This window comes from Xiphophorus maculatus, chromosome 11 (genome assembly GCF_002775205.1).
Source record: "Xiphophorus maculatus strain JP 163 A chromosome 11, X_maculatus-5.0-male, whole genome shotgun sequence".
Lineage (NCBI taxonomy): Eukaryota > Metazoa > Chordata > Actinopteri > Cyprinodontiformes > Poeciliidae > Xiphophorus > Xiphophorus maculatus.
This window is the reverse complement of record NC_036453.1, coordinates 2,153,029-2,181,028: the sequence shown is the minus strand read 5'-3', so window position 1 is coordinate 2,181,028 and position 28,000 is coordinate 2,153,029. Positions and strand designations below refer to the sequence as shown.

At 40.6% G+C, this 28,000-nt stretch overlaps 1 protein-coding gene across 7 annotated transcripts in view; it reads left to right on the top strand.

Annotated features, from left to right (window-relative positions):
• nsmf (NMDA receptor synaptonuclear signaling and neuronal migration factor) overlaps positions 1-28,000 on the top strand; it is a 54,508-nt gene that overhangs the window by 10,408 nt on the left and 16,100 nt on the right. For 3 of the 7 annotated variants that reach the window (XM_023342920.1, XM_023342919.1, XM_023342918.1), the window contains 9 exons: positions 6,240-6,301; positions 8,534-9,304; positions 10,487-10,559; positions 12,638-12,643; positions 15,559-15,627; positions 20,854-20,906; positions 23,089-23,178; positions 25,689-25,816; positions 27,111-27,194. In XM_023342920.1, the coding sequence (XP_023198688.1) occupies positions 6,240-6,301; positions 8,534-9,304; positions 10,487-10,559; positions 12,638-12,643; positions 15,559-15,627; positions 20,854-20,906; positions 23,089-23,178; positions 25,689-25,816; positions 27,111-27,194 (1,336 nt within the window). The remainder of the gene's footprint in view (positions 1-6,239; positions 6,302-8,533; positions 9,305-10,486; positions 10,560-12,637; positions 12,644-15,558; positions 15,628-20,853; positions 20,907-23,088; positions 23,179-25,688; positions 25,817-27,110; positions 27,195-28,000) is intronic. The other 4 variants (XM_023342923.1, XM_005802141.2, XM_023342922.1 and 1 more) reach the window with 4 other exon arrangements.

Below are 28,000 nucleotides of genomic sequence, written 5' to 3'. Positions count from 1 at the left end.
GAAGGCAATTCCACCAAATACCAAGGAACCGTATGAATCTTCTGACTCTGCGGAAAATCTTAAAGTATCTCTGTCTCTCTCATCTCAAGCAGATAAACTTAATGGCAGTGACTCAGAGAAAACTAAAGCTGCTTCTCTCCTTTTCAATTGTTTCCTGGATGAATTCAGACAGAAACATCAACAGTAGCAGAAGTGATCGACTCTGATGGATTCATATTCAATAATAAGACAATGGAAGCCAAAAGGCATCATCGATGTGTTAGAAACTAAAGCAGCGTCGTGCCATCCTACACTCTGTCACCACATGTTGCATTGTGAGATACAGTAAGTGTGTATCTCACCCACAGCAGCAGATGGAGGAGGGGCCCTGCACTGGGCCCTCAGCCTGGCCCTCCACTCTCCATCTGTTCACTGGGGAGTGATTACTGATACAGATCATAATTAGTCCGATCAATGTGAACACTGAGGGCCGATCTGCTGCTCACCTATCTCTCTCTGTCATTAGCAGAGCGTTAAATCAGCCCAGTGTTCTTCAACGCAATTAAGCACAAAGAGAAATGGTTCATCTTTAGAACATAGGAGAGTGAAAAATGGAAAAGTATAAAGTGTAAATTCAAAAGATATTTACAGCACAGATTGATTTTCCACCTCTGGAAAAGATGTATGGATAAATTTATACGAGATACATTCATCTTTCACTATAGCAGCACAAAATCACACATTCAACCTCTATTTAGAATACATTCTGAACGCTTCTAATCTCTAGGTAAAGGCAAGGCAGAAATTATGAATATGTATATCAGATTTAAGTTTTATTTATTCAACCAAGAAGTTAATTTTAGACTTAGATTATAAAACAGGATTATTTGAAAATACAATTAAGCATCGTAATATGGATGTCAGTTTGGTCAGAAATCACTTCTGGCATTTTTTATACGTTTTATTAAGAAAATGTCATTTTAAAAATAATTTATAACCTTTTTCAATAGTTGGAAATTGGAATTACAATTGGAAAACATGTTGTGACGTTGGAGTAACAAAACTCTCCATGGAATTATTGAGCAGCTTTTTGCAAGTTTCTGCTGGTATTTTATAATTTCTGTTTGGTGTTGAGCTCTGAGGCTTCAGGTTGGAAAGCCTCTTTGCCATCACCCTAATCTTGAGATTCTTCGATTCTAAATGTCCGACTCCAGTATCTCAGATGCCAGACTCGCTGCAGTGCTGCAAGAGGCACAGATAGAATTGATCTGAAGTTTATTTTAAGTCTTTGGAGTTTTGATTTCATTCAACAAAGACTTGAGAGAGAAAATGAACTTTCTTCAGACACTTGAGGCTTGACTTGGATGTTTGGAGTTTGATTTCTGAACATGTCTGATCACATGGATTAAACATTTAACCATTTACAAGTATTTTTTTCAGAGTTACAGCAGCAGCATTTCAGTATGTTTCCCTGCTTACATTTTACTGCTTGAGCACCAACAGTAGTTTTAAGCATCAATGATTTTACTATACATAAACATAAAGCATTTGAGGAACATAAAGAACATGAGAAACAGGTAGTAGATATAACCAGATAACGGGAAAAAACTGAAGATCGACCTCAAAAAAGAATCCGTACAGCAAATGTCAAAGATAAAAAAGAGGTTTGTGGAAAGTGCGTGGTGGTAGGAGGTGGGGGAGCAGTGGGAGGTCAGCATGAGAGGATCTGAGCTGTTCTAGATGGCTGAATATCAGAGAACACAGCTTCAGGCTGGAGACAGCAGCAAGTCGGAGAACAAGGTGAATTCTTACTGTCAGGCCTAGCTGAACAGTAATCTGGTTTGGTCTGCTGTGCTGCTTCCATTGTCCTCTGCCTGGTTTGGAGACGGAGTCTGAGAGCAGATTTCAATGTGAAATATGTTTGTATGGATCCAAACAGCAACTCAGCTCCCTTTGCTTTCAACAGACCCCTGGATTGACTTAATCAGTCCAGTAACTCAATGACAGCAGATCTATGTACATCAAGAAGAAGACCCTGCTAGATGGACTATGCCATGGTTAGCCTGAAACCAGGGCTTATAGCTTTAAGGAGACAGTGGTTTTATTGTTCACAGTACAGGAGCCTCCTGGTGAGACCTCAGGACCAGGAGCCTCCTGGGACTGCAGCATCGGTATGGTGAAGGTGACTCCTGGTCAAACTCAGAAACAACCGGCCAGGTGACCAGAGCCTTCTGTCATAATGCCACAAATCAAATGACCCAAAATGCAGGAAGGATGCAGGCAGATGAAAGTCAGTTGTTTACTTAAAGTGGCAGTAGTATATTTTTAATGTGTAATGTAATGTTTCAGTTGTTGACTGTGTGTTCTATGACTTTGCATTTTTGTGTTTTTATAATGTAAAGCACTTTGTACAGCCTTGTTGATGAAATGTGCTTTACAAATAAGCTTGATTGATTGATTGGTAGTATATAAAATTAACTTTTATTTTATTTTTTTAGCTTAACATCATGTGATAATTTTATTTCCTCAACAAAAACATACCAGGAATGTCACCTTGATTCTTTCGTTCGTGAAACCCCCAAATCTCCCATGGCAACTATTCTAGGGTGTCCAAACACTTGTTCTCACCAAACACCGCCTTTTACACACATCTCTTCTTTCGAGTTTCATCCTCGAGCCAAACTTCCACCTTAGAGAGCACCACCCTACCCACCCCACCCATCTCCCCCAGACTAGTGGCAGCAGCAATCAGCAAACACCTGCTGAGCTCATCATACAAATTACTTCTCAGTCCAACGCTCATAAAAACGTTGTCGGAAAAAGTAGGAGCTTCTTTAAAAGACACAGGGTCAACATCAAGGAGTTAAATTGTTTGATATATTCTGCATTTTTATAACTGAAGTTAACATAGTTCCTTGATTGCACTAAACAATTTCACTATTTGCCTGGAAAACACATAATACTGTCCCTTTACAAATGATTAAAATCAAAAACGTTAAAATTCTGAAGCCCGGGGCTGAGTTCAAGACAAACAGCACAAGAGGAATACGGGTTGGTAGCATAACATGAGAATCAAGTTCCAGGAGCTGAACCAGGAGCAGGTGGCTGATTAGAGACAGCTGTGATTTAATTTCCACTTAAGATCAATAAAGCATTTTTTAATTTTAATTGAATTAGAGGGAAAGGAAGTGAGAGAAGTTGAACTGAGGAGATGGCGGGGAGGGGGGGTGGCTGTCAGAATACACAGGCAACATGGAGACAATGTGAATAGACACACATCCAACCCAAAACCCAAACACCTGAGATTCAAGACACATGTCTCTCTATGTTCTCCTTGTGCATAGAGAGAACCCAATGCACAAGGAGAACATCCAAACTCCATGCAGAAAGACGCCGAGCCAGGAATCGAACCCGGGACCTTCTAGCTGCAAGTAGGTACCATTGGTAATGCTACCTACTGCACCACTGTGCATCCCAATATAAAACAACTGAACTGTTTTCTTTGAAGCGTTCTACTGAAGCTCTTCTGTCTCTTCACTATGCTGCCACATCCTGCATTATTCTAGAAAGTTCTTCCATCCTTCGTGTGCTGCCCTGCTGTTCCTTCACTCACACTGCGAGTCACACAAACATATCATCTCATTTCTGAATCATCTGTCTGCTGCTCTCCTCCATCCGAGCTCCTTACTGAATACTCCTTTTCTGACTATTACATCTCCATTCCTCATCTTGCTTCCCACTCCCCCAATTTTCTATTTTGGTCTCGCATAAATAGATCTCCCACTTGTCACGGTGTGTGATCTCCTACCCCGTCCCCTGTGTGTCCCAAGGCTGAAAACAGCAGAATCAGGGTACGGATAAAAGACATGATGGAATTCTTAACTTGTTTGAATTTCCAAAATAAAATGCTGTCTGAAGCTTTTGTATTCCTGAGGAGTTCAGTTCATTTCTGCAGTTTTTCCTCTGTCATCATCGGCTTGTTCCAGTATTTATTTTATGCACGATGAGGATTTTTTTCTCTCTGATGGGAGCTGTGCAGAAAATCCTGCAGGCAGATCAGAGATTACTGCAGGTTTCTTTTTTCTCCAGATCTCGTTTTTTTGTCTTCTTTGTACTTGCATGAGACGGGGAGGGGCTTGGAGAGTGAGAGCGCCTGCACATGCCACCTGATATTTAATTACTGAGGGCTTTTTTTCTTGTGTGTGGATTAAAACAAACACCACAGTTCCCTCAGGGAGTTTTAACCATGTGCTGATGTAAATCAGGTGCAGAGAATGTTCTGTTCCACGGTCCAACCTGAGGATGTCTGCGCAGGTCCGTGTGCTGGTGGCAGGAAGGTGTTAGTGGAGTGGGTGGGCAGGTGGAGAACCATTAGCTCTGACTGCTGCTCTGTATTGGGATCTGACTACAGCTGCTCCAGCTGTTGTTGGTATCTAAATCCCACTAAACAGTTAACAATCTGTCTATTTATCAAAGGAAAGATTGAGTAAGTTTTAAATAAATGTGGCAGGAAGTACACCTTCTTTATGTTTTTAACATTTTGTTTTATCTTTTGTGTGTGAACCTACAATTTTTTTATCTGGGGAAATGAAAGATAATTTGTACTCTACATTCTCCAGGTTACAACATGATCTGACTTATTTCAGTTTCCACTAGGGTTGCACTGATTGCAGTTTTTCTGGCCAATCACCGATTATGGATCTTTAAGAAAACTTACCTGCTGATTCCGATTGTTTTTGTCTGAAATATTGTGAATTATAGTAAGAAAGTTGCTGACGTGACCTGGTGGGTCAAACTTTGCATTTTCTTTTTTGGACTTTCTTAAAGCTTATTCATCTATTACTGCTGACCAGCACTTTGTTTCAGCTGCGTCTGGTATTAAAGAGCTTCATAAATAAAGTTGATGATGATGTTGATAAAATTTCTCTTACAGCTCTGCAGTTTTGGAACTCCGATCCAAAACCGCAGAACGTTCTGGGGATGTAGGCAAAGGAAAGGCGTTAGTTGCTTGACCTATAGAGACCAGCTAACCATGGTTGGTGGACTTAGCCAACCCTGTCTTTCTTTGGTTACCTAGCAACAACTTGTCCAGTAACTTGTGCCGAAGCAGTTTCGGGTTTCGACGCTGCACCTCAGCAGTGTAAAGTGAAAACAGATAAAACAGGAAAGGAAACGCCACCAGTTTGACAGTGTTTCAGATACTTAAAACGTAAAAATAGTCAATTATTGATATCGGCAATTATTGATACCGACTGATATGATACGCTTTTATGATGATAGGTTTATCAGCCATATCATCCATGATTTATATTGACCTATTTCATGAACAAGCTTATTCATGTATTTAATTTTCTTTCTTACTTAATAGAGACATCGCAATCGTGAAATTGTGTTTTTTTTATGTATTTTACATTAGCAGAATAAATGCAAAGATTTGTGCACATTGGTAGTGGAAAGCTCTTATGGAGAGTTTATGTGTACAAAGAATGTGGTGCACCTTTTCCCCCTCCACAGGAATACGGAGGGGAAGTAGGAGCATGTTCAGGTAATTCAGTGAACTTTATTACTGATGATCAGCAACTGTGAACGCCTCTATAAGTCCAGGTGTCTTTTAACACAATGTCAGGGTGGAAAGACATCAGTAATGAATCATGGCTCATCAATCCGGAAAAGTTGAATATAGCATTTCCTGTCAATTTCAATCTTTCCTTCTTCAAAGGCTATAATGCCCAGACTTGTGTTCATGCATCAAATCAACGCAAGTCAACAAACAATCAGGATTTGGACTTGTTTTGCAGCAGACCGTTGACACCTTGCATATGAAATGATGTGGACCTGAACAGAGCCATGCAGGAATATCAATGAACTGAAGAAGAAATGTTGTAAAGAAAAGTGGGCCAAGATGTTTCCAGTGGGAGACGGACAATGTTAGACAGAAAACATCTTTAAAAAGTATTAAATTATATATTGGATTCAGTTTTTTTCAACACAGTTATTCCATTTTTGCCTCATCATTAATTAATGACAGCCTGGTGGAATCCTGGTGGAAAAGAAAAAACAAACATTTAATATTTTGTGTTTTAGTGCAGAAAATGCCACACTGCTTTCCTTACTAATTCTGCACTCAAATGCCATGGTAATGTCTGTTTAGGTTGTGTAATCTGGTTGAAGGAGAACCCGGTTTGAGAGGAAAAGCTCAGGCAGACTCTGCATGCAGTGAAACCTGCAGGTTAACTGTTGCCTGTGTTTTGTGTCCACAGAGCAGCCAGAGCATTTGGAGAATATCTGTCCAACACAAACCCAGAGAACCGCAACGGAGCAGGTAGGGAACACACAGTAAGAGTTATAGCTGCTGTGACCTATTTCAGGATTGGTTTTGTTTGTTTCCACATCTTGATGCGGTCTGGTCCAGGAACAAATTTTAAAGGGGCAATATTATGTTAAATAAACTCTTATGAGCTTTACATTATGTTATAATGTTATTCACGCTTGAAAAACATACCTGGAGTGTTTCATGCATGTTTGAGAAATCATTTAATCTCTGCTGGCGACCATCCAGATGTGTAAATCGCCTGGGTGACCATCCAGACGCAGCTTCTCCTCTGAGCTGCCATTTCAGAGTTTCTGCCTCACAGTTCGCCTCTCCTCAGCAAATCCCTCACTCAGCTCCTTCTGACTAGACAGCAGAAATGAGCAAACAGCTGGTGGAACTGAACATCTGCTGAGATCATAATAGGAGCTACTTCTCAGAGCAAGGCTGGTAAAAATGTTGTTAAAGGGTTAATAGAGAAGCCATGTTGTGATGACTTCCTGAAGGTGGAGTTTCAGAAAGAGCAGGAGATTTTAAAGAGACAGACCCCAAATTTCAAGGGATTAATTTGCTAGGTCAAATTTCTTTTACATAATATTTGATCTATACAGCATTTTTATGACAACTGAAGGTAACTTTGTTACGTGATTGTGCTATAAAATGGCACTATGCGCCTGGAAAACACGATACTGCACTTTAAAAAAAGTGCTAAAAAGGGGGGAAAAACTTAACAGGAGTTTAGTATTTATTCACCAAAACCAGATGCAAAACATCTAACCAGGAAGTGAAAAAGTTCACCCTTCCTACTTACATGGGAATGTAGAGGGTAGGCAACATTCAGATACTCTCAGTAATATCTTGTCTAATTTACCCTATATATTAGTTAATAAAAGTTCTTCCTGGTAAAGTTTCAAGATAATTCAATTTTAGTGAATCTCGTGAAACTTAAATACTGCACACTTTTTCGTCACACTTACAACATTTAAATTCAGCACAGAAGAAGTTGAAATAAAATCAGCAAAGCTTGTGCAGCAGTGGCTGTCTTCCAGTTCCAGAGTTTCATCAGGACAAAAACGGATAGAAATTTACTCTTAACTGGTTGCTGGTAATTTTCCACTCTGTTGAACAAGCAGGGTCTGCTACTCAAATCTCTCTATTTACAAAGCACTGCACCGCTTCTACTGTCGGCCATTTTGTGCCGGTGTAATCCGAATGCAAAACCTTTTGGATTATGTAAGGAGTAATGAGTGACTCAACAAAGTGTGTTTTCAAATCGAGCCGTTCGGGTAAATATAGGGACCAAATCCACTCAAACGGTGTAATCATCAAAACACTTCAACATTTGAAATCCCAAGCACAGGAGCTGCATGTGTCGCTCTGCTGGATCAGAAACACATTAATACTTATTGTTCTCTTAAGTACACTTTATAGCCTTATTCATTTCAGCTTGTTTTAGACGGTAAGGTGCAACACTCACCAATTAAATCTCCTTGTTTGAGAATTCAGACCCTTTATTGATTTTCTACCTTCTAGCTTGACACTAGAAACACTTGGATTTACAGGAACTTGGCTTTATTACCACTGCAGAATTTGAGCAGCAAAATTCCGCAATGGACTACGCTATAATATTCTATACTGATTTAGATTCTATGCGACACGGTTATCGGTGACACCTACCAAAATGTATGTAAACTTTTTTAACTCAATGAAAGTTTTAAAAAGTATCTCTAAAAAAAGTTTTTAGAGCGTTTTCTGGCATTTAGCAACTAGAAATAATTTTGGTAATTCCAAATACGCTAAAGCAAGAAAGGTTTGGTCTGGTTTAACTTCAGACAGTGAGAAAAAACGTATTTGTGTCTTTTTATTTGGTCTTTGTAAATCTCTCATTTCAGCTGTATATCCAGACGCCTAGAAGCTGAGGATGTGTGAAATGACAAATTCTCCTTGAGCTTTCAGTATTTAAGCTTCTTGTGTTCCCTGTTCTGGATGTTGCTGTTGCTGTGTGTATGGCATTTACCTGCCTGTCCACTTTACCACCACTTTAAAAAACTGATTCTCAGAGCCATCGAATAAATAAGTAGGGATCTTCAAACCTCACAAGAGCTTAGCCCTTCTTTGTTTTCAAGGAGGAACAAACAGTCTAATCTAAATTCACCTTTGTTGATTGTTACCTTCTCTTAACGGTGAGTTCCTGTTACTGTGTGTAAAAGTCTCTCCTTCTGCTTTGCTTCTCCTCGTCCCCAGATCATCTTCTGTCTGAAACTTTCCCCGGTCAGGACTGTGACTCTCCGGACGTCGGCCGTTTGCATAACAACAATCTGCCGCCGCGAAGCAACACGTTGCCTATAACTAAACCCAGTCGATCCCACCAGCCCCATCCCAGGACAAATCTGCAGTCGCCCCCTCAGGTTGACACCCTCAAGGCTCAAGGACCCTCGGGCCCCTCAAAACGTAGACTATCTGTCGAGCGAAGCCTCTCCTCAGAGGACCCACCAAGTGCCAGAGGCTCCGAGGGGAGCGCTGCTCTGAAGCCACCCAGGGTGTACACAATAACCAGAGAAGGCGGGATGACTCTTGGGGGCCCCGGAAGCGAGGAGACTGTAGAGTTGGAGGTACTGAAGGGCCCCAGGGAGCACCCGGGCTCCCAACCCTCCAACCCCGCCATCTACAGCCTGTCCTGCACCAGCCAGCCAGCAGCTACAGCCGCCCGAGGCAGCCACCACCGCGGTAGCCATCATCGCGCTAGCCATCACCATGCCAACCAGCAACAGGGGGGGCCCTCATCATCCTCAGATCCTCTGCAGAGCTCAAGGAGTGCCAGCAACATTGGTGACTGGGGGATAAGGAGAGGCGGCTCCAGGGAGGAGTACAGCCCAGACTGCGTGGCCTGTATCCGAGCCCCGTGCCAAAGCCAGAGGTCACTGGACCTGGACACCTCACCACGGGACGGAGGGAAGCCCCGCAAGAAGCTGGAGAGGGTGTACAGCGAGGACAGGACGTCCACTGACGACAGGGGTAGAGAAACATTGTTAAATGATTGAATAGAAACGAAGTGGGCAAAAGAAAAAACTTTGGCACAGACTCTTTTCGTCTCATTTAGTTCTGAACAATTTGTGCTAAATTTAGACGAGATTTGCCCAAGAAGTTTAGTTATTCATAAATATTAATTATTTTAATGATTTAAATCAACTTCAGTTTGTAAATCATCCTCAAAGTCAGGAAGCAAGCACTAACAGCTACTTACAAAGATGGCTTTACTGTCTGAAAGTTTAGGAATTTTTCAGATTTTGATTTAAATCCAGGTACAAAACACGACCTGATTCAATTCAGTGAAGAAACAACACCGTGGCAGTACTCTCTTTTTCTCCTTTCTTTCTTTTCTTTTTCCAAGCAGTTCATATTTCAACAAAACAAAAAAAAAAAAATTTGAACAAAATATTCTGTAAAAACAAAAGAAAAGACGCTTGAAGTAGAAGCAGTGCTTTAACCAGTCCAGCCTCAGAGTTTACATACAAATTCTCAAAATGATAAATCTATGAACGCATAAACACACATACATGCATAAACATACACACATACTGTATCAGTATATGCACAGATACAGATACATATGTATACCTGCACCAGTTTATGTAAGAATTTAGTATTTGTAATGTGTAAAGTCCTGTATAAATGAGACAGCTACAACAGCAAAAGCATTTTAAACTTTGAAAAATGAAGCCGTGCTAACCTGCTAAAGCTACTGCTTATGTTGTCATCTGAGCTTCTGTCACATCAGTTGGAAATAAAACGAACTACCTAAAAAAAAAAAGGCTTGGGAGTGTGTTAACACACACCAAATTGACGTTGAATTGTCCAGCAGCGTCCGAAAGCAAGTGCTTATCCAGAGGTGCACCAACCTACTGATGATTCATTCAACAATGCATCTGATTAGCAGGATTAGCGCTGCCTACTCACCTCTGGATGGAGGATCCAGAGGTTCAGTTTTAACACGCGGCTTCAACAAAGTACTGGTGTGTGTGTGCAGACATGTATCGCCGTAATGTCTGGTGTTCTTCTTGTGCTTTCTCACTATTCTATAGGGGCATACATGAAAGTTTCACTTTCCACTGCCATCCTCAGTTGACTGTAAGGCTTGTGTTAAAAATAAACCTCCTCTCTGACTCATCCCCTTCCTTTTGTTCTCCGTCTCCACAGAGGACGGCTCTAATAGCTGGTTCCCCAAGGAGAACATGTTCAGCTTCCAGACAGCCACCACCACCATGCAGGCGTGAGTATGGCCAGGAGTCCGCCTCGACCCGCCCTCCGTGCCAGGGCCGGGCGATGGGAACGTGAAGTTTAAGCACGTTTTATGGCACTTTAGCGATAACGATAAAAGTGATAAGAACTATTTATCATCTCTTGTTTCAGGTAACTGTGAGGCTGTGACCGCACGGCAATCATAGTCTCAGAAACATAAATAATACTCTTGAAAAAAATCCAAGCAATAAAATCTAATAAATAAACGAAACAGATACTTGGATACTAACCCAAGGCAGTCTAGGGGTTTTGGAGGGGGGCTGTAACAATAGATAAACCAGGGAAAAAATGAAGAGACAAAACCAGGAGGGTAAAGTTAAAGGTTTATTCTTTAAGTGGGATCGGAAGAAGTCTCAAAGGTGAAAATGAGAACCTAAAAGAAAAGAAAGGGGAGAATAACAACAAAAACCAGGGTTTCTAGCAGACAAATCCTCCATCACAGCACCACAAAGCTGCAGCACACATGCTGCCCAAGGGGCCAAGAGGCCCTGAAAGTCAGTTTCGAAAGTCTAGACTTATATTCTGCTCATCAAGAGGCAGAGTGAAACCAGCTGGGCCTGCTTAACCCGCCGGAGCTCAGCAGCAACCTGAATTTGGGGGGAATCCCACATGCAGCCACCACTGCATGTAACAGATACAAAAGAATTCATAAAGTTTTGATTTATCAGAATAAATGATAAATGACACAATTAATGCCCACCCTTACTGCTGTGCCTCACAGGGCCTTACTGTCTTTTCTGCACATTTGTGTTCCGAACTCATCACTGTCATACATTTTATAGCAATTTTGAGCTTTGAATTGTTTATTTGAGCTACATTTCTGTTTTAGTTAAGGTGGATTTTTTAAAACTACGAATTGGGTGAGCAGATTTGGGGTTTTTGGGGGGGGAGCTCTACACTGAGTCCAAATTCTGAATCACACTGAAATATACATCAACTAAGCCTTATACAAAGTGGGACTGAAGGTCCTTTAATGTCTAATATAGGACTGACTTTTCTGAAGCCATTCTTAACAACAGCTTATTCCTAGATCATAAGTTTATAGATATAAAGAATTTAGATGGATATGTTACAACTCTGCCAAATACAGACAGAAAACTTTCATGGAACAGAGGATAAAAATAACAACTCTGGCAATATGAAGAGTTTCAGGGATTTTTAAACATCATCAATTGGAAGTTGTCATGACAATGACGAAACAAAGTCTCATTGTGATAAGACATTTATCATGATGAATGACAAATGACGATAAATTCCCAGTCCTGTTTCGACTTTGAGTAAATTGGGGAAAGTCGACAATAAATTTGAACGTCTCCAACGTGGAAAAAAAGTTTTAAAATCCTGAATATATATTTTATTAACGCAGACTGAAAACCTGTCCACAGCTATAAAATAGGACATTTGTTTTTGTTGTTTTAGAAAGAAACTTGATCAAATAAAAAAAAAAAAATATTCAAAATTACATTCTATGCTATACATTTACAGACGAATAAAGAGACTCACACATTCACACATGCCCTGTAGTTAGTGGATAATCATCGCCTCTCATTCTGATCTAATAATTATCACTTACAAACACCCTCAATCACCCCCCTCTCTCTCACGCCCTCATTTTCTCTGTCCGTATGTCAGTGTCTCTCTGTCCTTTTTCTGTCTGCCTCCATCTGCTTGTCTCCCTATTTGGGTCAGATTGATGAATGGTTCTGACATGGCCCCTGATTAAAGTGGCTCGGCCCTGTCTCTCATCTCCACATGACGGGTGTGTCGCCGTTTTATTGACCACATCGTCATCGATCAAAGTGTTAGTCATAACGGCCGGCCCCCTAATGTGAGCTGACAGTAAGGAAGTTTCTGCTGCTCCTAACTTCTTCCAGTCTACATTGGCGATCGGTTATTTGTAATACGGTGAGAACTGAAGCGTATATCAGTCCTTGAAATGTGTGTGGAATACTGTAGTTGACCCTGTTACTTACTTCTCCTATATTTCTTTTTTCTTCATCTCTCTTTTCTTCTCCCTCTGTCTGGCGGCCTTCCAAACCTCGACTCTAGCATATCGTGAGTAACCCTTCCAAACGCCTCCACTGTTTTCTTCTGCTCCTCTGCCTTTTTCCTCTTATGTGCTTTAGGTTAATGTCTTGAACCCTTTTTTCCTCTTGTGGTTTTTGTGCTATGCTGTCTGCTGTGTCCTCAACTCCCACAACCGTTAGCGTCTGCAGGACTGAGCCCGTGATGTCATAGATTCAGTAATCAGGATCGGCTGCAGTGCAGGGAAGGTGCAGTGCAGTGGGAGTGATGGGAGAAGCCCTGAGCATTCAGCTGCACCCAGCAGAGCCTGGCTATAGAACAGGCACGAGTCACAATGCAGACATGTTTGACAGCAAGTGTCACTAAGCTTACAGATCATGAACTAGTTTAGCTAACCCCATTAGTTTATCCAGTCATCATAAAAAAAAAAAAAATCAACTTGATAATCAAATCTCTTCATCTGCTTTCGCTGAATCTGACCGGGCGATGTTTCCTTGGATTAAACATTTGCAAACAAAAACGAAAGAATTGGAGCGATACCGAAAATGGTTAGAAAAAAAACGTCGCTCTCATTTATTTGACTTTGCATTGTTGTAAGCAGAACAATGAAGCTGCATCAGTGATGCTGAGCAGCACCAGCCCACAACTGGATGAAGGTTGGAGGAAAAACATCACCGTTGTGAGCAGATTTCAGGCTGACAGACTTTAGCCTCTGGGAATGACTAATCTAAAAACAATGACTAACAGTTCTACCCGGTTTGGGTGACTGATCACAAACCCATTTGTTAAATTAGAATATTATTGAAAGATTTTTTTATTTCAGTAACTCCAACACCAAGTGAAGCATTTTTTATTGGTTCCATACACACTGATATTTTCCAGACTTTATTTCTATTTAGAATTATTTTCTACTTAAAATAAAACCATGATATTTAAGATTAGAATATTGCACTTGTGAAACAAAGTATTTTTAATACAGTAATATACTGTATGTTGGAGGCTAGTGTCTTCAGTGACTGTCATAAAACAGATTTTACTTGGTTAGCACTTCAGTAGGGCTTCAACTAGCAGAATTCAACTATTCCATCAATTATTCTGATGATTAATCTATTTATCGGCTAAAAATAATTGGCACATTCTGCTGATTTTTCATTAAACCACTTTTTAATCCAATATTAGAATTACACAAAAAGATACGAATAAACAAATGATTTATATTCAATTCCTACTTTAACTAAGAAAACATTTTATTTCCCTAAAATGCAGCCACATTCCTTTAGAGAACCCTTGACAGGAAAAGATGCGACTGCAGGTAAAAAAAAAAAAAAATCCTTCTAACATCAACATGTGAAAAGCTCAGACTGAACATCTATACAGTTTAGGGCTCATGTGCTGACTATTTTTTGGATTAACTGATGTATAATTTGATTAGTGTAAGAATTTTTTGATGGATTTTGAAACAGGCTAAAACTAACCTGAGGCGTTCTGGGTAGAATATAATTACAGACAAATAAGGTTGTTTTTATGTTAAATACCAAATGTATATATATTTTTGTAACTTCGGCTTCATTACTTCTCTAACTATGTTGTTCTTTCAGCAAATGGCCTTTTTTGAGTCTTTATAATTGGGTTAATTATTAATCGACCATTGTTTCAATAACTGATTAAGATTAATCATTTCAGCTCTACACTTCACACCATAGAACTTAATTCTTTTTTTGATTATAACTTTTTATCTTTATATGATGTAATGTTGGCTAACACATTCCTTCTTGTCTTCCATGCCTGATACAATATGACTTATCACTGCCAAACATGTAACTTACCATCTAGGTTTAAGTTAAAAACGTTTCAGAAAACTCACCAACAGTTTTACTGCAGAGTCTAGCTGCAAATTAAAAAAAGTAGCAGCTTCCAGCCTTTAGGATGGAGGACGTCCAGCCAAATCAGTCTGCATTAGAACGTTTTACATTCCAAGTGTCTGGTTTTGGCGGGTGGAGGAGGGAACAGGGAATGAGTTCATGTGCGAAAGAAAAGTGATGTAACAGCAATGAACAGGCGGAGCTATGGAGGATTACAGATAATAGGTGGCATACAGAGCTATGTGACTTTATTTTTCCTTTCATTTCTCATCAGCTGTCTGTCTGTCAGTCAGTCTGAACCAGGCCCATAGGACACGGGTGTTTTTCTAACGCAGGCTGTCACAGCCCATTCCGCCGATGGCTGCCGTGAGCCGTTATTGTCCCACCGCCCTCCGTCTCTCCCACGTCGTGCAACGCTTTAAATAATATGAAATAATGGTCATTAAAATTGAGCTCAGAAAAAGGTGATTTATTACAAAGGAATATTTGATAACTCAACACCTGTGGTGGGTAATTATTACCAGATATGAAGTGTTTCATACAGAGCGAATGAATCTGAACAGCCAGTAGGAAGGATGTGCAACTTCCGTAGTTTTTCCTTCACTGTCTCTACTTGTAGATTCCCGTGGTGCATTGTGGTCCCTGAGTGTCTGTGGTTAGTCTATGGTCTGTACAAGAGAGTATCCATGGTGATGAAACATTCCTCTTTTGCTCAACTCTTGTGAAAAGTTAACCAAACCCTTACCGACTTCGAACCTCTCCCACTAAACACATTTTCTGCTTTCCCATCCCACCTCGGTAGCTCTTCATGCCCGAACCCAACTGGACTCAAAGGGTCACGTTTTTACATTTCTGTGACTGTATTTCAGCCAGATCGATCAAAAACATGCACCAGCTTAAGAACCAAAAATGTATCATAGGTATATCAGTTAAAGATTCTCTGCGGTAAAGCAGATGATTTCTATAAACACTCCAACCCCTTGGGTCAGTTTGGGTTCAGACAAAAATTCTCGTGGGTAGCTACAAAAAAAATCTAACTTGGTTTCCCCAACGAACCGTCTTAACCCTTTGACGTCCTGGCAGGGCTTTTCGTGGCATTGCTGAGCGAAAGAGACAGAAAAGAGAGCAGGAGACAGCCACCGTGATGGAGAGGTACTGTGTCTCGGCTGTCCTGTCCTGTCTGGTGCTGTACCGTACCTGTGAAAGTCCCCCTATGTTACAACAACTTAATACCCTGTTGAGTTAGCTTCAAGCACCGTCGACGAGGAGAAGAATAACAATTGAACGGATAAGATGGTAATGATTTACACTACTAGGCAGTAATAGAAATGGACTCCAAGGTCCAGGATGTTGATAATTTGCTACGTCCAGAAAAGTTTGGGGTTTATGATTTTCAACAAAATATCGGGACAATGCACGTCACAGCAATGTAAGAGAAAGTACTGCAACAGGTTTAAAGCAAAGGCAACTGGTCTCTCAGTCAGTTTTTCTGAAGATGTTTCGTCACCTACCTAGGAGTCTTTGTCAGTTCTGGAGGCTCATTGCTGAGTAACTTGGAGTTGGGAGCTGCTGTGTCTTAACCACCTGGATGCACGTCCTCCTTTGAGCATTTCAAGTCAGATGTAAACTAATGACATGTTGCGTCATGCGTAGGTGCAGTTGGTCACCAAACAACTAATGGACCATTGCACGGCAGAACACAGAAGATCCAGCAACTTGAGGCCGAGAGTCAGCCGTACATTTACAGCCGTACATTTACACCTCAAGAGCAAAAGACACACTTTTGACGACAAAAACAACCAATGAGAGCCAGAAGAAAAGTCATAGTACTCTATGCAATACTCTAACGTATTGCCTCTTTAAGCAATCCTATCACAGTTCAAGTTGCTCAACTGTGAGTCTCCAGAATTGTGAAAAACTCCTGATATGTGTAAAAACATCTTTAGAAAAACTGAGTGGAAGTCTGGTTGTAGTAGAAATGACCCAGATGACTGAGAATAAAAACAGGCTCAAGAGAAAGTAGACATTAGAAGGCATTGTTTGGCTTCCAGTAAGAAAGGATACCGTAATTTAAAAAATCCTTTAGCTTAAAAGATCTGAGACTGGTTCCATTCAGAAAAGAGATAAGGTCAGTGTTCAGAGTAAAGTTTCTGCCACAATGTTTCCTGTCTTGCCTTATATCTGGGCATTTTAAAGAACAAGTGGTAGATAGGTCTAAATGTCAAGAAATAATGGAGTTCATGAGGTACGTGGAGTTCTGTCATATTTGTTCAATCAAAATCAGCTTTAGTTGCCAACATTGTGTACAATAAAATAATGAATTTGACTTTGGTTGTCAAAGACGGAGTATAAACGGATACAGTGGCTCCCTTGAAGCGCAAACAGCCTGGAGCTGAACCTGAATCCTGGTGTAAGGAAAGGCCTGGAGCCGTCAGACAGGAATGTCATGGAGCCGAACGCAGACTGAGAAAAGACAAGCTGTCACTTCAGATCTTAAGGCTGCTGGCGCTTTTACTAGGACAGTTAAAGGGGCCCAATAGGAAAACTTTTCGAATTTAATTTTCTCTCACAGGCACACCCGTTTTGTGCTTTTTAGTGCTGTTGATTCATTTCTTAATGCTCCACAGTTACAGTCCACAGTGATTACCTCCTGTGTATTTAATGTCACCTGTGTGTCTTTGTCGGGTCCTCGTCTCATTTGGCTGCTAGTCTGTCGTCTGTGTGTCCAGTCCGTCGTCTCGTCTGTTGTGTAAACGGTTGGTACCGGCGTCGAGCCCTGGCTTCCGCTCGGCCGTGCTGCCCGTTGTTTTGGACCATGTTGGACTGTGTTATTCTGGACATTCATCATTAAATCATTTATTTATCGCATCCTGGGTCTACAGCGTCTGCCTCACCACCTCTACACCGCACTTCATGACAGTTTTATTCTCAAAGCCTTCCCTTGGTGAACATAACATCATGAATGTGTTTCAGTCTGGGTTTAAAACTCTTCACTGACAGTTTATAATGACGTTCTCCTGGCTTGTGCCTCTAGCAACCCCAGAATCATGATTCAGTGAACAGAAGCCAAAGTCCTGTATCTTATTTATGCTGTGAGGTGCTAAGAATGGGTACAGCAGGTTTTAATCATTGTTTCTCACCAAACACCGATCTGCCACAGCAGTCTGTCAGCATGTTGCTGCGGCTGGCACTCTGAGGGAACAAATCTGCCAATGTTTGGCTGGAGATTCCACATCCACCAAGGCCTGAGACACACAGCGCAGCCTTTACTTTAGTACGAGGTTCATTTGCTTTTCCTGAGTGTGTGCTGTCACTCAGAATTCAGGGGTTTTTGTGAGAAAAGGTACATGTCACGGAGTTTTCATAATGTGGGAGAGGCAACAGTTGGATAAGAAAGAAAGTAGAGATGTGGCTGCAGATTTATTTGGATTGGGATTATTGTTTGGAATCCTCTGTACTGGCGGGTGTGATGCTAAGCATTGTTGTCGCTCAGCATGAAAATACAGTTGCAGCAGACTGATGGATCCCCTCTCCTGTGAGTCATCTCTCTATTTTAGGACCTGCCTTCACGACCCCTGCAGTCAGCCCTGACATCTCAACGTCTCTTCATTTTTTTGTTTGCAGCCTAAATTAAAGCTCTGTAGTGAGGAGAGTCCTGGCTGGCTTCAAATTCCACATGTTATGGCAAACCCATGTTCATTTTAACCTGCACACATTTAGGCTAGCGTTTTTGCATTATTAAAAGGGAATATAGTGTATTATCTAAACAGGCAGTACCATTTTTACCACAATCAAATAACTGTCACTTTCCCTTATTTCCTTTTATAAATAAATGCTGTTTGTGAAAGAAATTTGGTGCTTTGAAATTTGGCATCCTGCTCTTTCCAACACTTTGCCTTCATCATGCCGTCACAACAGTGCTCCTCCATTTTGTCGTTTACTACTGTTCTTTGGAGTGTTGGACTGAGAAGTAGTTCCTATGTTGACCTCACAGACTTGCCGTTCCACCCGGTGTTTGTCACTGCTGCTGCCGCTAGTTTGAAGGAGTTGAGTTAGGGAGTTATGAGGGAAGGGGGCTCTGAGGGGCAGAAGCTCCAAGAACGAGCTTTGTGGAAAAGCCAGCGCTTCGTAGGCGCAAGCGTTTAGGCACCCCAGAAAGGTTGCCATGGGATATTAAATGATTTCTCAAACACTAATGAACGAACAGTGATGTCAGTAACGCGTTACTAGGACATAGATGTCCATTTTTTTTTTTTTTACCCCTCCAGGTGGTCTATCATATAAGGGACATCTATGTCCCTTATATGATAGTAGGTTGACAGGAAACGGGGAAGACATGCGGCAAATGTCGTCGGGTCCGGGAGTCTAACCCGCGACGGCCGCGTCCAGGAATCAAGGCTTCCAAATATGGGTCGCGCTAACCACTACGCCACCACGGCACGTCCACATCGGACCAATTTTTTTTAGTAACCAGTAATCTAACGCGTTGCTATTTCAAATCCAGTAGTCAGGCTACAGTTACTTATCGAAATCACTTTGCGTCATTATTATCTTTTGTAATTTAATTTTATTTCCTCTACGCGTCTTGGGGCGTGACCGACGTTTCTGTTGCGACATCAGCAGCAGCGACAGAAATGTAAACAATGGAGGGAGACACGCATTTTGTTGCTGGAAAAACAGGAACTAATTTGAGTTTCGGTGGCCAAGTCTGATTATTATAAGCGGCTTTGGGCTTGCAAATTTAATGAGTCGAGGGCCGCGGTTTTTGGGCTAGGAAATAAGCAGACATAAACGCCAGCATTCTCCTGTCCATCATTTCCCGGATGAGCAGTCCTGCTGTGCGTTTGTTAATGTCAAGGTAATATGACATCGATCTTTGCGTTGTGCTACAACAAACTGCAAACGAGACTAATCTGAACAGCGCAATAAACGTGAAAACAACCATGACTGAACGTGTCCGTAAAGTTGCGCAACTAAACGCCATTGCAATTATTAATAATAAGATAAGTGTCACAAATCTGTGCAGCAGCCATCTGAATTGTGGAGCCGCAGGAGGAGCGCTGTGCGCTGCGCTCTGACACCAAACGCAGGGCCGTAACGCACAACCTGGAGGTTGGGGAGTGGAGGGCTGTATTTATAGTTTTCCAGACAATAGTGGAACACACAATAATGTGCACAAATTACTAAAGTTTTTTTGTACTGTTGTAGCCATTAAACAATTTCCCTTTCAGTTCAACCTTATATGGGGAGACACATTGTTGATGTTACCATTATAAAATAACTTGCAATTAAGTATTGTCAAAGCTCAATGTAATTTTCACAGGTGGCGAAGCGTTGTTGTTAGCAACTGCTGAAAGTAACTTAAAAAGTTAATTTTAATGTAACTTAGTTACTTTCCAAATCAAGTAATCAGTAATCTAAGTTACTTTTTCAAGGAGTAATCGCTAATCCAATTAAAATTACTTTTTCAAAGTAACTATGCCATCACTGTGAACGAATATAGGCAACACTCCACGTGCGTTTTTAATGAGGGAATAACATGATGTAAATGTTGATTTTACATAACACTGCCCCTTTAAGTTAAAAAACCAACACGCCTGTTTTGCAATAGCTCAAGTCAGCAGGGTGCAGAGGTAGGGCTCATTAAACGTAACGAGCTGTGGGACTGGGACCTGCCAGGTCAAGTGTCACACACCTCATCACAGCAGCAGATGCTTCACCTGAAGACAGACCATCTCCTTTAATAACCTGCCTTCACAAGAGCTTATTTGCTTCTATTTTCTAGACGTTAATGAAATTATTTCACTAAGAAAATCATAGCAGGGTAAGAAGATATATGAAACGGTACATATATCAGTGTCTAAATAAAAAAGAAATAAATGAAAAACAACAAATATGCTTCAGATATGCTTGTTTCTTTATGTTGAGCTTTTTTTGCGGTGAGTTCATCCATGAAGGTTCCTCAGTTGACTAACCACACGTTAGCACACTAGCTGGGGCAGCAGCGGCTAACGCCGCTGGACGCACGTGGCGAGGACTCACGTCTTCTCTTCTCTTCACAAGAGGTTCATAGCATTAAACCAGAAACTGTGTTACAATCACTGTTTTCCATGCACATTTTGAAGTATCTGAAATACTCTGACTACTCTGCTGTAGTTAGAGTTCACCCTGACTTACTTTGTCCATGATATGTACTGGTGTACTAGCATGTAAATGGACAGCTGGGGAGTAAGAGAAGGTCATGTTAGAAACAAGAGTTCTGCTGAGCCTCTCTTACCTCAAGTCTTTTCATCCTCTTGTTTTTAAGAATATTCTCATTTTCAGTTTCTTTCGCACATTTGTGACATTTCTCCTTTGTTCTTTTTCTTACACTTGTAGAAATTTCCGTAAACACCTCAGGATGGTTGGCAGTCGCAGGGTGAAGGTCCAAAGTAAGTCATTGAGTCTGTTTGCAAGAACGTCTGTTGATGTCAGTTTGTTTGCGTCCGTTTTCGCTGTGATTTACACCATAACGTCAGAACAGATGCTCATCACACTTAATTCATGCTTTCTGCATCGTACAGCACAGTCATGGCCTGAAGGCGTAGGCAGAGGCAAAAGCGTTGTTTTGTTTTGTTTTGTGGCTAAAACCCTTTTAGCTTGTGATATGCAACTCCATCTATGCTTAAACATATATCTTCACCAAACCGCTTCTGGACTGTTGAAGGAAGTTTGCTCACTGCAGAGTTCTTTGCCAGAATATGGAAGCTTCTGTCTGGACAACACAACATTTGTGTCACTGCAAAAACGTCTGGCCATGACTTCAGCATGTTGGGACAGATCGTATTGTAATTAGGAGCTTAGTCCTTCCTAATGATGACTGTTAGGCATCAGACAACATTAAAGTGTCTTGATTGGTCTGGTGTCTTTCTGTGTGTGGCTCTTGTGTCATTAATATTGTTTATGTATTCCAACTTCAAGTCCCTTTTATTTGGCAGCATGTAAGACATGTCAGAGCAGTTTAAATATAGTCTTTTTGTTGTTTTTTCTTTTACTCTGGTTTATGTGTATTTTTTAGTTGCTATGAGATATTCATATCAAGAACACTATGCTATTTAAAAACTAATGCTTATTTAGAAAGCTTTATGTTTGAATTTAGTGTGACACTAACCCATTACAACCTGCTCAAAAAGCCTCTAACTGCGGCTTGCATGTTTGGGCTGAGTGAGTCAAACATTTGCCTGTCCCTGATTTCTTTTACATAACTAATGGTGTATTTTTTATTTTGATTTCCTATATCATTGTCCTGCCATTAAAAAAGTGTGTGACAAGTTTGCTGCCAACGGGGCTTGGCGTAGAGGAAAAACGGGTGCTAACAGAGACTATTAATCCTCTATGCAGCCGCCCTCAGTTGAATTCCTGACCTTAAGACCTTTGCAGCATGTATTCTCCTGTCTCACTGTCTTCATCTATTTTCCGTTGAATGCTGCAATTAAAGGCCATTTGTGCCAAAAAAAATCTTTAAAAAAAGAGTGTCAAGTTAAGCACTTTGAGGGACGTCTTGATTTGATGTAGATGTATGCTGTTATTTAGGTTGACCAAGCCCTTGCTGTATGATGCATTCATATATTTTGTAGAAAACACAACATCTGTTATCCCTTTTTTCCAAGTTCAAATCATTAGTAGAAGTGCTAAACAATTTTATTCCTTTTTGGTAACTTAGTAAACGGAAAACCTTTCTAATAACTGGAAAGTTTTCCTAAGATAGCTTGAAGTCTTATAAAGAGCAAAACATTTATTTCTATTCAACTTCTGCCAGTAGGAGGCACATTAAAATCTAGATTGTGGGCGGAGTCAAATGTGTGAATCAGGGGCAGAGTGAAATGTTTGGGTCTGCCCATGTTTTACTTCACAACAACTGTCACAGACAGGGTCTACGGACCTGACTCACTACGTTCAATGGATGTGAGGCACATAAATGAAAATTGAAGTAGTTTTCCTAGGAGGTTACATTTTCCTAAAGTGATTGAAAAAGGAAAATCAATGCCCTTTGAGTATTGGAGAACAGGTCAAAGCCATTCTACAGTATCACTATAAGATATCAGATACAAATGAGGAAATAGGGAAAACTCTGGTAAGAGAAAAATTCAAATAAATCTATAAATAATTTATTTGAATGTTTTGATTTTTAATGTTTTCCACAACAGCTCTTTGGCGACAAGATAATTTCACTCTGGAATCAGTTAAAGTATTTTTTTAATTTCATCTGAATTAAATTGAGTCTGTCAGTCTAAAACAAATTTGTAAAATAATCTAGTGAAAATAAATTATGCATTTACACAGATTTCTTAAATCAATTAACTGAGGCTCCTTTTGTGATGGTAGTTTTGTCTTCAGAATACAAAAATACAACAGTTTTTGCATAAAGTGAAGAAATAAATAGTACCTCGGCTCTCTCCCACTATAGCTTTGTGGTAATGCAGCTAACTGGTGACTGGTGGGATGAGCCCATAGTGGCAGGAGGAACTCTTAAATCACTTTGAAGCTCCCGTTGTTCTGAATGCAGGACCAGTAAGCCTGCAGTCATCACTGATAATCATGTGTAAGTGACTCTCTTCCCCCTAATCCTGTCAGCCTTCGTCGACCGCCGAGCCAAGAGCTTCAGCCGTTCATGGAGTGATCCCACCCCCGTCAAGCCCGAGTCTATTCATGACTCCAGAGACAGTGAGTCCATGCTCTCTCAGTCACTCCCGTTAACAAGAAGTACTTAGCTATGCACTCTACGTGGTACACACACTCTGTTTTTTAGTGTTCATTTACACGTGGTGCAGTATGGCTGTACAAAATCATTTGTGCCCCTTGAACTCTTTCAATTCTATCCAATTCAGTTGAGTTTATTTATATAGTGTCAATGGACCTTACCAGAGAAGCCGCTTTTCATTGGCTGATGCCCATTCTACCTGGTCACGTGCGTGGTCGTCTCACAAACACACTTAGCTTCCCGTTAGCCAAGTACAGCATAATGGCAGAACTGATACAACTTCTACACCTTGAAGCCTGTCTGCTACACAGTCTTACGTTAGCTAAACAGATCAATATGTAATGTGTCTGTATCTGACATACACTAAAGATTTTATTTTAGCAGAAAAGGCTTTGGACTAAACTGTTACTCTGTTAGCCACGTTAGCACCAAGTACAGCTAGTCAATCAACCATCGCTGTGTTCAGGGAAGCGCTGATTAATAATCGAGAAATAAATATCAAGCCTGGAAACTTGATATCGTAACGGACTGAATGTTTTGTTTTTAACGTAATCTTTGCTCGTCTAGCAGGGTGCAGGCGGTTGCCGCGGTAACAGTTGTGTTTAAACTACAAAGAGAGAGAGAGTAAAAAGGTAGGAGTGGTTTTGAGTTGATCACCTGTTCGGGTTATTTTACCTTTGTTTACCTTTGCTGTGGCTCATTACAGCCGCTGTAGTTTCTAAACCTTGGACTAATTACCTCGATCATTTGTGAGTTTACATCATTCACAACAAACATCAAATAGAACAAATATATTTCATAAGATTTTAATAAACAAATGGCTTCTACCGAGGTAATTATGTGAAATTAAATGAATTATATCCCAACTTCAGTAGATTTGCCTTTACCTTTACAGAGCTCCTTGGTTCTTCCTATCAGTCTGTAGCTTCTCATATTGACGTCATCAAACCAAATTTCAGATCTACCATAACTGACTGACACCTGCTGGCCTCAGGTTTGCAACCAGCTTGTGACTGAGAAACCAGTAACCTCCTCCCAGATGATGACAGGAACTTGTTAGTTCCTCTGTCCATTGTAGTAGCTGATATATTGTGAAAATCATGGCCTTTCACGGGTGGTGGGCCCATGGGAGGGGGGGCCTATGTTTCCTCTTCGGGCTAAGCCCGGCCGGGCTCCATGGGAAAAAGCCCGGCCACCAGGCACTCGCCATCGTGCCCCCCCTCCAGGCCTGGCTCCAGAGTGGGGCCCCGGTGACCCGCATCCAGGCAAGGGAACACCAAGTCCAATGGTGCCGTTCATCATTGGGGTCTTCGGGCTGCGTTTTGTCTGGTCCCTCACCTAGGACCTGTCTGCCTTGGGTGACCCTACCAGGGGCATGAAGCCCCAGACAGCATAGCTCCTAGGATCATTGGGGCACTCAAATCCCTCCACCATGATAAGGTGGCAGCCCAAGGAGAACTCCCGTTCAAAAACAACCAATCAGAACCAAGAGGAGGGGCTTAACGCAGCCAATCAACCTTATGTAGTACAATGTGCAGTGAGTACATTCACTGCACATTGTGAGTACAAACCGGTAAGGCGTTTTCCAGCCTTACCGGTTTGCAGGAAAACCATTAATCTGCCATCATCAGTGGCTGAGCTAACTAGCCACCGATGCTATATCACTATAGAGAGTAAAGGATCAGGAGGAGGTGCAAAGACCTTCCTCCTGGCTCTGATTGGTTGGTTCTAGTGTTGCACTGGGAGTACTGGGATAAATCAGATTTTTTTTTTCACAGACTATCAATCTCATACCATGCTGTCACAACATGGTGACAGTTACAATAAATATGCAAAAAATATAATTTTATAAAAGTTACTTACATATTGCAGCTTTAAGATGGAGATCTTGTATTGTTATGCCCTTATCAATATTTGAAAATAGTCTCAAAACAACAATATCATCATTTATCACAATGATTAGCAGGACAAATTAATGTCCAGCAAAACTGTGACAGGCCTATATGCAACACCAGTAAATAAATACATTTAATAAAACTTAAGAGTTGAAGGGGCATCAATGCTTTTGCAGGCCGCCGTATTCTGCAAACTGACCGACACGCACACAGGTCAGCATGAGCTCCCACAGAGCAGCAGAAGCAGTGTAAACAGAGGAACTGACCAACACGCAGCGTCCTGTAGCTCTGTCTGTCCGCGCAGTCTGCCGCCCTCATCCACAGAGACATCTCCGCCCTGCAGCCTGCCGACCGTCTGCCTGCTGCTTGGTGTCACGTCTGTTTGCGTGTGGCCGGGTGCGGAAGGAGACGGCAGCCTTGTTGCTTTGCGTTGTCTGCCGTCTCGTTCCTCCCCGACTGTGCTGGATAAATCAAGTAACAGGTGCAACGCTTTTAAAGGGTTTTACCCTTATCTCTCTCTGTGTGCGTGTGTGTGTGTTGTTCTTTGAACTCGCCCTTTGTTCCCGTGTGCGAGTCAGGTGGCGAGCTTCAGACCTCCTCAGGGACTCTAGATGAAGGGCTTGATGAGGATGCTGACTGGGAGGAGGAGAGGGGTCTGGAGAGGGCGGCCTGCGAAGGAGACGATTTCATCCCGCCAAAAATCATGGTCAATAACCTTCCAGGTTTTCCCAAATATTCCTCATGTTTTCCATTCAAAGTCCTGAATCAGGTTTTAGGTTAGCAAACAGAGTGATTCAGAAAAAGTTACTCTTAACTTTACTTTGACCCAAAATAGTATTTAGATTTATGGAATGAATATAAAGTATTTGCCCCAGTTAAAAAATCCCATCAGTTTTTGTATTTTGTCATGCCCAAATATTTAAGATCATCAAATCAGTATTAATAGAATGTAGAAGTTTGTGCTACTGCATATTTTGGTATTGACCAGTGACCAGGGACCAGTGTCACTGATATCAATACTTTTTATTTGGACATATATTAATATAAAAAGTGGTAAGAACTTTGATATACCACCAAACTTTTGACTTTTAGGTGTTTTTGTAATTTTTGGGGGGATTTAAAACCAGGACCAATTTAGATAAAGTTGATCAGTGTTTATAAAATACTTATTAACATATAAGTATACTTATTAACATATTAACATGATAAAACGGAGATGACAGAAAAACAATGTGAAAAACAATTTGTGTGCATTTTCTCCTATATTAGGTGCAATATAATTTGAGGGACTGGATCCGTAAATTTTCCTCAGGAAAAACTCCCCACAATGAGTTCTTGACCTTAAGTTCACATGAACTTTAAAAAAGCCAAAGTGTTTGTTTTGGAGAGGTCTAGTCAAAGTACCGTCTCAAAATCTATCGATATTTAACGTGCATGACTTGATCACGTTCAAATACTTTTCAAAAGTTTCCCACATGGTGGAAAAACCAGCTTCAATGTTGATGAGGCAACTTACATTTTCACAAATGGTCGGGTTTCCTGCTTTTGTTTTTATCCTGGTTTTAAGTGTCTGTTTTTAAAATATATCTAATAACATGAAACTGTTAAGTATGACAACAAAATGAAAACAGACAAAAATGTAAGGGGTCAAAGATCTTGTCAGTTCACATCAGGCACTAAACACATTCAATAGCTTCAAATAATTCCCATCAGTTATTTATTATACAGGCCTACATGGTTTTTATGTATCCTTATTCACAGAATTTGCTCATATCAGCAAATAGGGAGAGATATTTATAGTATTTTCTGAAGTATTTTGGCCGCTGCAACACTTTTGAATTTTAACAAATCACATGCAACGGGAATGCATGGATTACCTTTCTATTATCTAATTCTTTGAAATATACATATCATAGTTCTTTTGTTTTTTTTTCCCCATCTCAGCTTTGTGTCTGTATGTGACGCTACAGTTAATGAAAGTGTTTTGTATGAATCCACAGCTCATTTCCTCCAAGGTACCGAAGGCCGAGTATGTTCCCAACATCATCCGCAGGGACGACCCCTCCATCATCCCTATTCTATATGTGAGTTTCAACTGTTGATGACAAATATGATATATTTAAAAATTAATTACATCATTGGTGTGACATTTTGTGACATTGATCATTTTTAAATAACTTACACCTTTTTCCAATGATGCAGTGTTTACAGTTACTTGAGTGTGCTATAAAATGGCACTAAATGCCTGAAAAATACACACTGACCCTTAAATAGTGTTTTGAAAATCTTGAGATGATGAAAGATTCAATATATATATATATATTTTTTAAAACTACAGTTTAAAGTTGCTTAAGCTAAAGCGGAATGTTAAAGACAGTTTTACATTTTAACAGCATATCTTAATATTAGTAATAAAGAGTGATGAACACAGCAGGAAAGAAATATTGAACGTTGTTTTTGTTTAACACAGAGATTGTCTAAAATCAGTATTGCAGGATCAAAGCGTTACATAAACCAGTCTGAAAATCTCAGATTAATCTGAAAATGAGTTTAAAATCAAAGGAATACATTTCAATGAGACAATGATAAGCAAAAACCAACAGGAACTCAGCCAATTGTAGTATTGCCTGGTCCTTAAACTTATTATTTATTGAGTAAAAACTGGTCTATCCACTTTTCTTTTAGTAAATCATTTTCAGCTGTTTTCATTATTTTTTTTTGTAGATTTTTATATAAGTAAATCGAACTTCAAATAATGAATTAAACCTTACGTTTTCTGTTCGTCAAAAGCATGCTAGGTTGTATTTCTGATCTTTTGTTTTTCAATGAACCAACATTTAAAAATCTACGAGTTGCTTAATTTTCCCTTCCTTGTTGAACTCAATAGTAA